Raw genomic sequence first — 12,539 nt, forward strand, 5'->3', positions numbered from 1 at the left:
TCCGGACGCGCAGGCTCAGCGGCCATGGCTCACGGGCCCAGCCGCTCCGCGGCATGTGGGATCTTCCCGGACCGGGGCACGAACCCGTGTCCCCTGCATTGGCAGGCGGACTCTCAACCACTGCGCCACCAGGGAAGCCCATCTTCCCTTTTTTATTTGATCTTTTTGCATCTTGCTTAAGAAATCTTTTCCTTTCTCAACCCTCCTACACTGTTGGTGGGAATGTAAATTGGTACAGCCAGTATGGAGAACAGTATGGAGGTTCCTTAAAAAACTAAAAATAGAACTACCATACAACCCGGCAATCCCACTACTGGGCAAATACCCTGAGAAAACCATAATTCAAAAAGAGTCATGCACCCCTATATTCGTAGCAGCACTATTCACAATAGCCAAGACACAGAAACAACCTAAATGTCCATCAACAAAAGAATGGATAAAGAAAATGTGGTACATATATACAATGGAATATTACTCAGCCATAAAACAAGAATGAAGTAATGCTGTTTGCAGCAACAGGGATGGACCTAGAGATTATCATACTAAGTGAAGTAAGGCAGAAAGAGAAAGACACCATATGATATCACTTATTTGTGGAATCTAAAATATGACACAAATGAACTTATCTACGAAACAGAAACAGACTCACAGACATAGAAAACAGACTGGTGGTTGCCAAGGGGCGGAAGGTGGGGGAGGGATGGATTGGGAGTTTGGGGTTAGCAGAGGCAAACTATTATATATAGGATGGATAAACAACAAGGTCCTGCTGTATAGCACAGCAAACTATAACCAATCTCCTGGGATAAACCATAATGGAAAAGAATATGAAAAAGAATGTATATATAAGTGAATCACTCTGCTGTAGAGCAGAATTTAACACAACACTGTAAATCAACTATAATTCAGTAAAATAAGTTTAAAAAAGAAAAGAAATCCTTTCCTTTCTCTATGTCATAAAGGCCTTCCATGGCAGTTACACATTCAGGCTCTCATTCCATCTGGAGTTTGTTGTTACAGCGTGTGAGGTGAGGGTCTGGCTGCCCTTCCCTGTGGAGAGTTGGCCCTCTCAGCACCATTTACTGAACTGCCCAGACTTCTCATCCACATGAGCCTCTTCTGCTCACATACAAACTCCCACATATGCCTGGGTTGGAGTCAACTCCACCGATGGACCAGACCATCACTGGGCCAAGGCGGAGCTGCCGTGATCACCAAGGCTTATGGTGGCAGAGACGCTGCCCATCTTCCTTCTCAGAGTCGTCTCTGGTATTCCAAGACCCTACTCTTCCTTTGTGTGATTTCATACTCCATATCAAAACCTATCGGCACTTAGGTTGCTTCCATGTCCTGGCTATTGGAAACAGGGCCGCAGTGAACATTGTGGTACATGACTCTTTTTGAATTATGGTTTTCCCTGGGTATACGCCCAGTAGTGGGATTGCTGGGTCATATGGTAGTTCTGTTTTCAGTTTTTTAAGGAACCTCCATACTGTTCTCCATAGTGGCTGTATCAATTTACATTCCCACCAACAGTGCAAGAGGGTTCCCTTTTCTCCACACCCTCACCAGCATTTATTGTTTGCAGATTTTTTGATGATGGCCATTCTGACTGGTGTGAGGTGATACCTCACTGTAGTTTTTATTTGCATTTCTCTAATGATTAGTGATGTTGAGCATCCTTTCATGTGTTTGTTGGCAATCTGTATATCTTCAGATGAGTGGATAAAGAAGATGTGGCACATATATACAATGGAATATTACTCAGCCATAAAAAGAAACGAAATTGAGTTATTTGTAGTGAGATGGATGGACCTAGAATCTGTCATATAGAGTGAAATAAGTCAGAAAGAGAAAAACAAATACCGTATGCTAACACATATATATGGAATCTAGAAAAGAAGATGGTTCTGATGAACCTAGGGACAGGACAGGAACAAAGATGCAGACATAGAAAATGGACTTGAGGACACAGGGAGGAGGAAGGGTAAGCTGGGACGAAGTGAGAGAGTGGCACGGACATATATACACTACCAAATGAAAAATAGATATCTAGTGGGAAGCAGCCGCATAGCACAGGGAGATCAGCTCGGTGCTTTGTGACCACCTAGAGGGGTGGGATAGGGAGGGTGGGAGGGAGATGCAAGAGGGAGGCGATATGGGGATATATGTATATGTATAACTGATTCACTTTGTTACAAAGCAGAAACTAACACACCATTGTAAAGCAATTATACTCCAATAAAGATGTTAAAATAATTTTTTTAATTAAAAAAATACTTTGTTAAGAAATGAAGTAATATCACATGGTTTGAACAGTAAATGCCAATATGTCAAATTCCACTATTAAAAGATAAAAATTCCCAAATTGTCAAAATCAAAAATAAATAAATAGCTCATACCTGGCTTTAAAAAAAAAAAAAAACCTATCGGTACCACAACTAGACGACACTGAACTTACACATTAATTCAGGGGACCTGTGACAGTCAGCCCTTCCATCATGAACATAATCTGTCTCTCCATCATTCAGGCCTTCTTTCTCCCAATGCTTCTTTAAGTGTTTTGTAATCTTCTCCACGAAAGTCTCACGCTTCTCTAAGATTTATTCCTAAGTCTCTAACAGTGCCTATGTTGCAGGGAATTATAATTCCTCTCATCTTTGCAGCTATGGCCATTGTCGGGCAGCTCCTGTTGATCAAGCACCCACTCAACTCTCTCATTAGTTGGTCTCCAGGTTCTCTGGGATTATCCTTGTGGCTAATTTTGTCATCTGTCAAGAGTGACATTTGACTCTTCCCAATCTTTATTCCTTTTTTTGTAAATTGTGTTGCATTATCTGGGCCCGCAGGGCCAAAAGAGGTTCATTTGTCTTGTTCCTGATGATGCATATTTTTAAATGGAGCGGATCCAGAGCCTTTATCAGACTCTGAAAGGGACCCACAATTCAAGAAAGATGAAAAACCACTGGTCTAATTTACCTTTGCACCACGTAAAATAAACAGAATCAGGTTATCAGTTGTATAAAAGAAAGAAAGTAAAGCAATCAAGCCAGAACTTGAGCGCAGCAAAGACCCAGAAGAAAAAGAGTCAGGGCAGGTACCGGCCATAACACTAACTGCCCATGAAGGGTTTGGGGAAAGAGTCACCCAAAGGAGACCTGGGACCAGAGAACGTAGCAGGAGACGAGGTGGACGAATCACAACTGTTGGAGGTGACATACTCTTGTTGTGTGAACACAAACAGCTTCCAGCCTGCGCTTTACCGCAGTTCACTCACCCATAAATCAAAGCTAATAATATCTACATCTTATTTATGAGTCACAAATTCTCCTGGCTGAAAAAGGCAAATAAGGTTTTTAAAGAGTTCTTACTGAATAGGTAGAAGGTGGAGTGCTCCAGGCCTTTTCCACATTAGCAATGCACTTGGGGGAGGTGGGCAAGAAAGCAGGTTTGGGAATAAAGAATAACAGGCCCTCCTTGAGTAACTGCACGCACGCGCGCGCGCGCGCGCGCGCGCGCACACACACACACACACACACACACACACACACACACACTCGCCCGACACAGCTCATATCCCAAACCAAGGCGCGCACACACACACACACACACACACACACACACACACACACTCGCCCGACACAGCTCATATCCCAAACCAACCAGCCCCTCCGTTTGAGAGTGCCTCCAGCGGCAGCCCCAGAAGCACGCCCACCAGGCTGAGCGACCACGCTGTGTGCAGTCCACCCTGGCTGCCCTGGACCAAGTAGGGAGACCCTGAGGCGCTCCCCCAGAAGGTCCCAGGTGGAGGGGTGCACACCCTGAGCAAACTTCTCTCCGACAGGCAAAGTGAGGACAGCAGACTTCATGCACAAGCAACTCAATGAGTCAGAGAGAAGTTGTTTCAAAGATCGGGCACAGCCAGGGGACTGGCATTTCTGATCCCCGAGGACAGGAGTCATGAGGGGGAGTCACCGTGCCTCTCTCGTGCAACGTCCAGGAGCTCTCCACTCAACTTCAGTTCCCCTCTGCTCATTTAATTATAAGAGCCAGAAACCCAGGCACTTTGTAATTTACCATGCCATTTAAGAGTCACTTTTAGCGGAAGACAAATTGCTGGGCCGTCTGGGCAGAGCAGCCAAGTTTAGCAGGAGCTGGGGCCCTAAGCCAACAGGGTATGCAAGGCGCCGGATGGACCCTGAGGAGCCCCTTCTTCAGTCTGGACCATGAACCAAGGAGATTTAGGAACCACAGGGAGAATTGAAGACAGTGCTACCCAAAGGCAAATCTTAAATCACAGGATGTTTGGAGAGACTTGAGTGGTCAAAATACAGCAACAAAAAAAGATATACAAAGGATGTGATGGGTTCTTTCAGACACACTCTAACCTGCGGTGTGAAATACAGTTGAAACGGGTAGAATCCACTTTTCCCAAAGGTGGCACATCTCACATTAGCAGCATCCGGACTAGACTCAAGGTGCAAAGAGATGTCATTTACATTAGGGCTGCACCACACTTTGCTGGATTCTGTCACGGATAACGATGAAACTAAATTTAACGCCGCTTGGCAGTCGGGCTTGAGTTACGAGCGCGCGCGTCCCTGTCACTCCATTTGATCCTCTAAGTGTGTAGTTTGTAGGAGACTTGTTCACTGCACGGAGAGGTCCACTGGTGGGACCGCACATTTGAGCCTACTGAGGCCCCTCCACCCACCATAAATCAGGATCAACCCGCCCCACTGCCACCCCACAGGGTTGGAGCAGGAAAAAGGGACCTGCCACCGAGGTCCTTTGGAGTTATGCAGCCTCTGTGCCCGGAGCTTGTCCCCTCTTGCTAACTGACAGCAGTCCTGAGGGTAAGGTCGCGGGAGGACGCCTGGCTCCCCGGCCAGGGTCAGGCCCGGCAGGTGCTCTGCGGCCAGAAAACACGGGATCCTCTCAACCACTGCGCCCGTACGCACTGTCACTGTCCGGACAGATGGAGAAGACGGGAAGTGACTTGCCTAAGGTCACACATCTAGTCCGCAGAGAACTACCATCAGAACTACCATCAGAACCCCGCGCGGAGGCCCAGAAACAAAGCCAACTCCCTGCACCTCCGCCGTCGCCGCCAGAAGCCTGGAGGGGTTTCAAATGCGGGACCGCCGCCTCCGACCCTCGGCGCGACTGCCCAGTCCCGCGCCACCAAGAACGCCTCTCCGACGACGGCTCCCAGGCGCAGGCACCGGCCGCCCTCCCTTCGGGAGTCGCGGACACCTAGGGAGCGCACGTCACCCCCGCAGCCGCCTGCCCCTCAGGCGCGCGCACAGGTTCCTGAGCCCCGCGCGGCCCGTCGAGGTCAGAGGGCCCGGCGCGGAGGGGCCGGGGTCGGCGGCGGGACAAGCTCGGGGGACACGGAGGACGGCTCCCGCCACGGGCTCCCCTCCCGCGCGGCTGGGCAGGTGCCCGCGCCCGGGGCGCTGCCCCCGTCGCGCTGGGCCTGCCCCGGCGTCCCCGCCGAGGGCCCCGCGCGCCGCGCTCCCAGGCGACTCCCTGCAGGGCGGCCCCTCGCGCCGCGCCCGCCGGAGGCCGGGAAAGTTTCGGGCGCGCGGGGCCGGCCGCACTCACCTGGCCCAAGTTGAGGTAGCCGTGCGCCGCGGCCACGCGGTCCGCCGCGGCCGGGCCGCCCAGCACTTGCACCGCCCAGTGGTTGGTGTAGACGGGGCGCGGCGGCGGCGGCGCGGAGCAGGCGGCGGGCAGCGCGAGCAGCAGCAGCCAGCGCCAGGGGCGCGGCGCGAGCGGCCGAAGCCCGGGCCCGCCGGCGCCCCCCGTGTCCGTGTCGGTGTCCTCGTCCCCGCCGGCGGCGGGGGCCCGGGGCGGCGGCCGGGGCCCGGGCGGCGCGCGCGGAGGCATGGCAACGGCAGGCTCGCTCGGCGCCCGAGCGGCGAGTGCGCCAGGGGGTGGGGTGCCGCCTTTTAAAGCCGCTCCGCGCCGTGGAAGCGCCGCCGCCGCCGCCGCTGCGGGCGGGAGCGAGGGAGGAGGGGACGGCCGCCGCGCGTTCCCGCCCGCGCGGCCCGGCTGCGCCCTGGCCCGCGCTCGGCGGCCCGCACCCGACCTTCGCGCGCCCGGGGCGAAGCGCCCCCCTGGAACTTCCCGCAGACTTCGGGGGCCCTCGGGACACGCGTTCCACTGGCGTCCGGGAGGGCCCGGGTCGTCTCAGGTGAGTCCCGTTCCCAGCCTGGTGGCCTAGGGGCCGGCGCCCCCCTCCGGTCGGGCAGCCTGGGGGCTTCATTTGCCTGATGGTGTTTTGACCTGCGTGCGAGGCCTTGCTCTTGCTCGGTCCTGCGTGAGATAAGCAGCTCGCCCTAGGTCCTGGGTTCTGGGGGAAGAAGCCACAAGGAAAGACAGGTCAGGGCCCGTTCAGAACTAGGCCTGATGGAAGGGGCTTGGTGAGGGGGGCAAAGACGGTTAGCAGATTAGCTGGCTTCGGGAGGAACCTCGGGGGACAGCCCCCAGGTTGCAGCCCACTGTGGGGTAGACGGTGCTGTGGATCCCGAGCTGTCCAGTTCCTAGCTGTGTGATCCTGGGCAAGTGGCTGTCCTTTTTGAGCACAGGGCTCCACCTGTGATTGCGGGTGACAGTAGTTATCTACCCCGTGGGGCTGTTTAGGGCATGACATGAGCGCTGGCCTTGCAATCGGCTGTTGATAAATGTTTATATGAGCGCAGGGCCTGCCGCATGTAGGTGATCAGTAGCTGTGTAGACTCTTAAAAGCTCCGGCTGACCTGGGACCAGTCAGTGGGAGAGTAAGTGGAATCATCTTGGCCCCTGCTGCCTGGAGCAGCCTAGAATCCAACAGAGACTTATTTGGTGCACCTGGAGAGCCGTAGAAATGTTCACACCTGCAACAGGTGAATGGCAGGGTCTCCTCTCCCATTCCTCCCAAGGGGTGTTGGTCCCAACTGGCCACATGTGGAAAGCAAGCCTTTATTACCCTGATTACTACCGGCTGGCGAAGAAACAAAAACTAGGCCAGGAAGGCCTTGAGGTGGGAAGGGAATCGTGCCCCGATGGTCTGTCTCCAGGAGCAGCCCCTTGCCTTCGGGCTGCTGTAGAGAGCTCACTGTGCGAGTCTGTGGCTTGGCAGGTGAAAGGTCGGTGACGAGGGGCAGTAGCAGGTGGGGACAGAGCAGGACCCATGCCGATGGCTTCCCCGGGTCCTTTCCAGCCTCCCTCTCAGGAGCCCTTTGGTTTCGTAACCCACATGATTCATCCTTTCTGCTGGCGTGAGTCACCCCAGTGGAGGTGGGAGAACAGGAGGCCCGACAGGGACCAGCCAAATTCTTGTTCAGGGCTTCCCTGGTGGCGCAGTGGTTGACAGTAAGCCTGCTGATGCAGGGGACACGGGTTCGTGCCCCATGGAAAAATACACACACACACACACACACACACACACACACACACTCGCCCGACACAGCTCATATCCCAAACCAACCAGCCCCTCCGTTTGAGAGTGCCTCCAGCGGCAGCCCCAGAAGCACGCCCACCAGGCTGAGCGACCACGCTGTGTGCAGTCCACCCTGGCTGCCCTGGACCAAGTAGGGAGACCCTGAGGCGCTCCCCCAGAAGGTCCCAGGTGGAGGGGTGCACACCCTGAGCAAACTTCTCTCCGACAGGCAAAGTGAGGACAGCAGACTTCATGCACAAGCAACTCAATGAGTCAGAGAGAAGTTGTTTCAAAGATCGGGCACAGCCAGGGGACTGGCATTTCTGATCCCCGAGGACAGGAGTCATGAGGGGGAGTCACCGTGCCTCTCTCGTGCAACGTCCAGGAGCTCTCCACTCAACTTCAGTTCCCCTCTGCTCATTTAATTATAAGAGCCAGAAACCCAGGCACTTTGTAATTTACCATGCCATTTAAGAGTCACTTTTAGCGGAAGACAAATTGCTGGGCCGTCTGGGCAGAGCAGCCAAGTTTAGCAGGAGCTGGGGCCCTAAGCCAACAGGGTATGCAAGGCGCCGGATGGACCCTGAGGAGCCCCTTCTTCAGTCTGGACCATGAACCAAGGAGATTTAGGAACCACAGGGAGAATTGAAGACAGTGCTACCCAAAGGCAAATCTTAAATCACAGGATGTTTGGAGAGACTTGAGTGGTCAAAATACAGCAACAAAAAAAGATATACAAAGGATGTGATGGGTTCTTTCAGACACACTCTAACCTGCGGTGTGAAATACAGTTGAAACGGGTAGAATCCACTTTTCCCAAAGGTGGCACATCTCACATTAGCAGCATCCGGACTAGACTCAAGGTGCAAAGAGATGTCATTTACATTAGGGCTGCACCACACTTTGCTGGATTCTGTCACGGATAACGATGAAACTAAATTTAACGCCGCTTGGCAGTCGGGCTTGAGTTACGAGCGCGCGCGTCCCTGTCACTCCATTTGATCCTCTAAGTGTGTAGTTTGTAGGAGACTTGTTCACTGCACGGAGAGGTCCACTGGTGGGACCGCACATTTGAGCCTACTGAGGCCCCTCCACCCACCATAAATCAGGATCAACCCGCCCCACTGCCACCCCACAGGGTTGGAGCAGGAAAAAGGGACCTGCCACCGAGGTCCTTTGGAGTTATGCAGCCTCTGTGCCCGGAGCTTGTCCCCTCTTGCTAACTGACAGCAGTCCTGAGGGTAAGGTCGCGGGAGGACGCCTGGCTCCCCGGCCAGGGTCAGGCCCGGCAGGTGCTCTGCGGCCAGAAAACACGGGATCCTCTCAACCACTGCGCCCGTACGCACTGTCACTGTCCGGACAGATGGAGAAGACGGGAAGTGACTTGCCTAAGGTCACACATCTAGTCCGCAGAGAACTACCATCAGAACCCCGCGCGGAGGCCCAGAAACAAAGCCAACTCCCTGCACCTCCGCCGTCGCCGCCAGAAGCCTGGAGGGGTTTCAAATGCGGGACCGCCGCCTCCGACCCTCGGCGCGACTGCCCAGTCCCGCGCCACCAAGAACGCCTCTCCGACGACGGCTCCCAGGCGCAGGCACCGGCCGCCCTCCCTTCGGGAGTCGCGGACACCTAGGGAGCGCACGTCACCCCCGCAGCCGCCTGCCCCTCAGGCGCGCGCACAGGTTCCTGAGCCCCGCGCGGCCCGTCGAGGTCAGAGGGCCCGGCGCGGAGGGGCCGGGGTCGGCGGCGGGACAAGCTCGGGGGACACGGAGGACGGCTCCCGCCACGGGCTCCCCTCCCGCGCGGCTGGGCAGGTGCCCGCGCCCGGGGCGCTGCCCCCGTCGCGCTGGGCCTGCCCCGGCGTCCCCGCCGAGGGCCCCGCGCGCCGCGCTCCCAGGCGACTCCCTGCAGGGCGGCCCCTCGCGCCGCGCCCGCCGGAGGCCGGGAAAGTTTCGGGCGCGCGGGGCCGGCCGCACTCACCTGGCCCAAGTTGAGGTAGCCGTGCGCCGCGGCCACGCGGTCCGCCGCGGCCGGGCCGCCCAGCACTTGCACCGCCCAGTGGTTGGTGTAGACGGGGCGCGGCGGCGGCGGCGCGGAGCAGGCGGCGGGCAGCGCGAGCAGCAGCAGCCAGCGCCAGGGGCGCGGCGCGAGCGGCCGAAGCCCGGGCCCGCCGGCGCCCCCCGTGTCCGTGTCGGTGTCCTCGTCCCCGCCGGCGGCGGGGGCCCGGGGCGGCGGCCGGGGCCCGGGCGGCGCGCGCGGAGGCATGGCAACGGCAGGCTCGCTCGGCGCCCGAGCGGCGAGTGCGCCAGGGGGTGGGGTGCCGCCTTTTAAAGCCGCTCCGCGCCGTGGAAGCGCCGCCGCCGCCGCCGCTGCGGGCGGGAGCGAGGGAGGAGGGGACGGCCGCCGCGCGTTCCCGCCCGCGCGGCCCGGCTGCGCCCTGGCCCGCGCTCGGCGGCCCGCACCCGACCTTCGCGCGCCCGGGGCGAAGCGCCCCCCTGGAACTTCCCGCAGACTTCGGGGGCCCTCGGGACACGCGTTCCACTGGCGTCCGGGAGGGCCCGGGTCGTCTCAGGTGAGTCCCGTTCCCAGCCTGGTGGCCTAGGGGCCGGCGCCCCCCTCCGGTCGGGCAGCCTGGGGGCTTCATTTGCCTGATGGTGTTTTGACCTGCGTGCGAGGCCTTGCTCTTGCTCGGTCCTGCGTGAGATAAGCAGCTCGCCCTAGGTCCTGGGTTCTGGGGGAAGAAGCCACAAGGAAAGACAGGTCAGGGCCCGTTCAGAACTAGGCCTGATGGAAGGGGCTTGGTGAGGGGGGCAAAGACGGTTAGCAGATTAGCTGGCTTCGGGAGGAACCTCGGGGGACAGCCCCCAGGTTGCAGCCCACTGTGGGGTAGACGGTGCTGTGGATCCCGAGCTGTCCAGTTCCTAGCTGTGTGATCCTGGGCAAGTGGCTGTCCTTTTTGAGCACAGGGCTCCACCTGTGATTGCGGGTGACAGTATTTATCTACCCCGTGGGGCTGTTTAGGGCATGACATGAGCGCTGGCCTTGCAATCGGCTGTTGATAAATGTTTATATGAGCGCAGGGCCTGCCGCATGTAGGTGATCAGTAGCTGTGTAGACTCTTAAAAGCTCCGGCTGACCTGGGACCAGTCAGTGGGAGAGTAAGTGGAATCATCTTGGCCCCTGCTGCCTGGAGCAGCCTAGAATCCAACAGAGACTTATTTGGTGCACCTGGAGAGCCGTAGAAATGTTCACACCTGCAACAGGTGAATGGCAGGGTCTCCTCTCCCATTCCTCCCAAGGGGTGTTGGTCCCAACTGGCCACATGTGGAAAGCAAGCCTTTATTACCCTGATTACTACCGGCTGGCGAAGAAACAAAAACTAGGCCAGGAAGGCCTTGAGGTGGGAAGGGAATCGTGCCCCGATGGTCTGTCTCCAGGAGCAGCCCCTTGCCTTCGGGCTGCTGTAGAGAGCTCACTGTGCGAGTCTGTGGCTTGGCAGGTGAAAGGTCGGTGACGAGGGGCAGTAGCAGGTGGGGACAGAGCAGGACCCATGCCGATGGCTTCCCCGGGTCCTTTCCAGCCTCCCTCTCAGGAGCCCTTTGGTTTCGTAACCCACATGATTCATCCTTTCTGCTGGCGTGAGTCACCCCAGTGGAGGTGGGAGAACAGGAGGCCCGACAGGGACCAGCCAAATTCTTGTTCAGGGCTTCCCTGGTGGCGCAGTGGTTGACAGTAAGCCTGCTGATGCAGGGGACACGGGTTCGTGCCCCGGTCCAGGAAGATCCCACATGCCGCAGAGCGGCTGGGCCCATGAGCCATGGCCGCTGAGCCTGCGCATCTGGAGCCTGTGCTCCGCAATGGGAGAGGCCACAACAGTGAGAGGCCAGCGTACCGCAAAAAAACAAACAAACAAACAAAAAAACCCCCACAAATTCTTGTTCACAAGTGCTCCTGCCAGGGGCCCCTCTGGAACCTGGGGATTGAATTCCCACACTTTCTTTCCTTTTCTGCACTAAGCGCAGTTTGTCCTCCCTTTCCTCCACCGGCCAAGTGGGCTCAGCCCACGATGCAGAATGCAGGCCCTGAGTTTCCCTCCTGCAGATGGCCTCGCCCTACCCACGTGAGAGACAGAGGCCCTAACACAGGCTGGGCTGCCCTGCGGGAAACCGCACTGCCCCGACATGGCAGAAACAGTGCCCGGAACCCACAGCCTGTCTCTTCCCAATGCCACCCTGGCTGCCCACAGAGGAGGGACACTGGATTAAAGGCCTCCCTCTGTCACTTACCAGCAATACACCTGTCACCTTTCTGGCCCCTGTTGGCCAGACTGTCCCTCGGCCCTGTCCTGGACCCTGTGTTGTACTCCTTCAAGTACGTGACCCTCTTCAAGCTAAGGCTACACTGCACATAATCTAAGTTATTATGAAGCGGTTCATGTCTCCCAAGAGGATACTGCCACAGCAGCAGTGATTTTGACAGACAGAGATAAGGGTTTTTCCATAATAATTTAGTAGATTAAGGGATTCAGCCCACTGAACTGAGAGGAGACTAAAATGAATCTGAATTTTTATTTGGAGGGATCCGAATTTATTTTATTAATAGATCTGCTCGTTTGGGGCTAAACTTTCCATTTATTGTGGACATGCCCAGACAATATCTTGGCTTCAATGTTGTCGGGAGCCCAGCTTCCCAAAATGAACATCTTAAAGCACCTGCTGTGGGTTGCCCATTGATTTACAAGGTGACAGGACAGCTCGATCCCAGAAGGACCAGCCCTTTGCACTGTGACCAGATCTAGAATAAGACCTGCCTCGTCTTCCTGTAGGGAGGGGGTTTACCACTCACTCCAGCTCCAGCTCTCCAGATGGCCCTTGAGGGCCACAGAGCTCTGTAGGGATGGCGGGGGGGGCCTGCTGCTTCCCTAGTCTGAGGTCAGCAGGCCTGCGGATGGACCACAAAGGTGACTGGAGCCAGGAAATTTTTCAGAAGTTTTTAAAAAAATTTTATTATTTTTTTTAAAAATTATTTTTTGGTCACATTACATGGCGTGTGGGATCTTAGTTCCCCGACCAGGGATCGAACCCACACACCCTGCATTGGCAGTGCGGAATCT

The 12,539-nt window shown here is 56.3% G+C and overlaps 1 protein-coding gene across 11 annotated transcripts in view; it reads right to left on the minus strand.

The window, feature by feature from the left end:
- The window catches only part of PCSK6 (proprotein convertase subtilisin/kexin type 6), a 213,189-nt gene extending 203,197 nt beyond the window's left edge, over window positions 1–9,992 (minus strand). For 9 of the 11 annotated variants that reach the window (XM_055087867.1, XM_055087866.1, XM_055087865.1 and 6 more), the window contains exon 1: window positions 5,608–6,188. In XM_055087867.1, coding sequence (XP_054943842.1) covers window positions 5,608–5,892 — 285 coding nt within the window. In that variant the 5' untranslated portion in view covers window positions 5,893–6,188. Of the gene's footprint in view, window positions 1–5,607; window positions 6,189–9,593 lie in introns of those variants that run through there. The other 2 variants (XM_055087871.1, XM_024129667.3) reach the window with 1 other exon arrangement.
- Window positions 9,993–12,539: the final 2,547 nt, after the last annotated feature.

The sequence above is a fragment of the Physeter macrocephalus genome, chromosome 11 (genome assembly GCF_002837175.3).
Source record: "Physeter macrocephalus isolate SW-GA chromosome 11, ASM283717v5, whole genome shotgun sequence".
Taxonomy (NCBI): Eukaryota; Metazoa; Chordata; class Mammalia; order Artiodactyla; family Physeteridae; genus Physeter; species Physeter macrocephalus.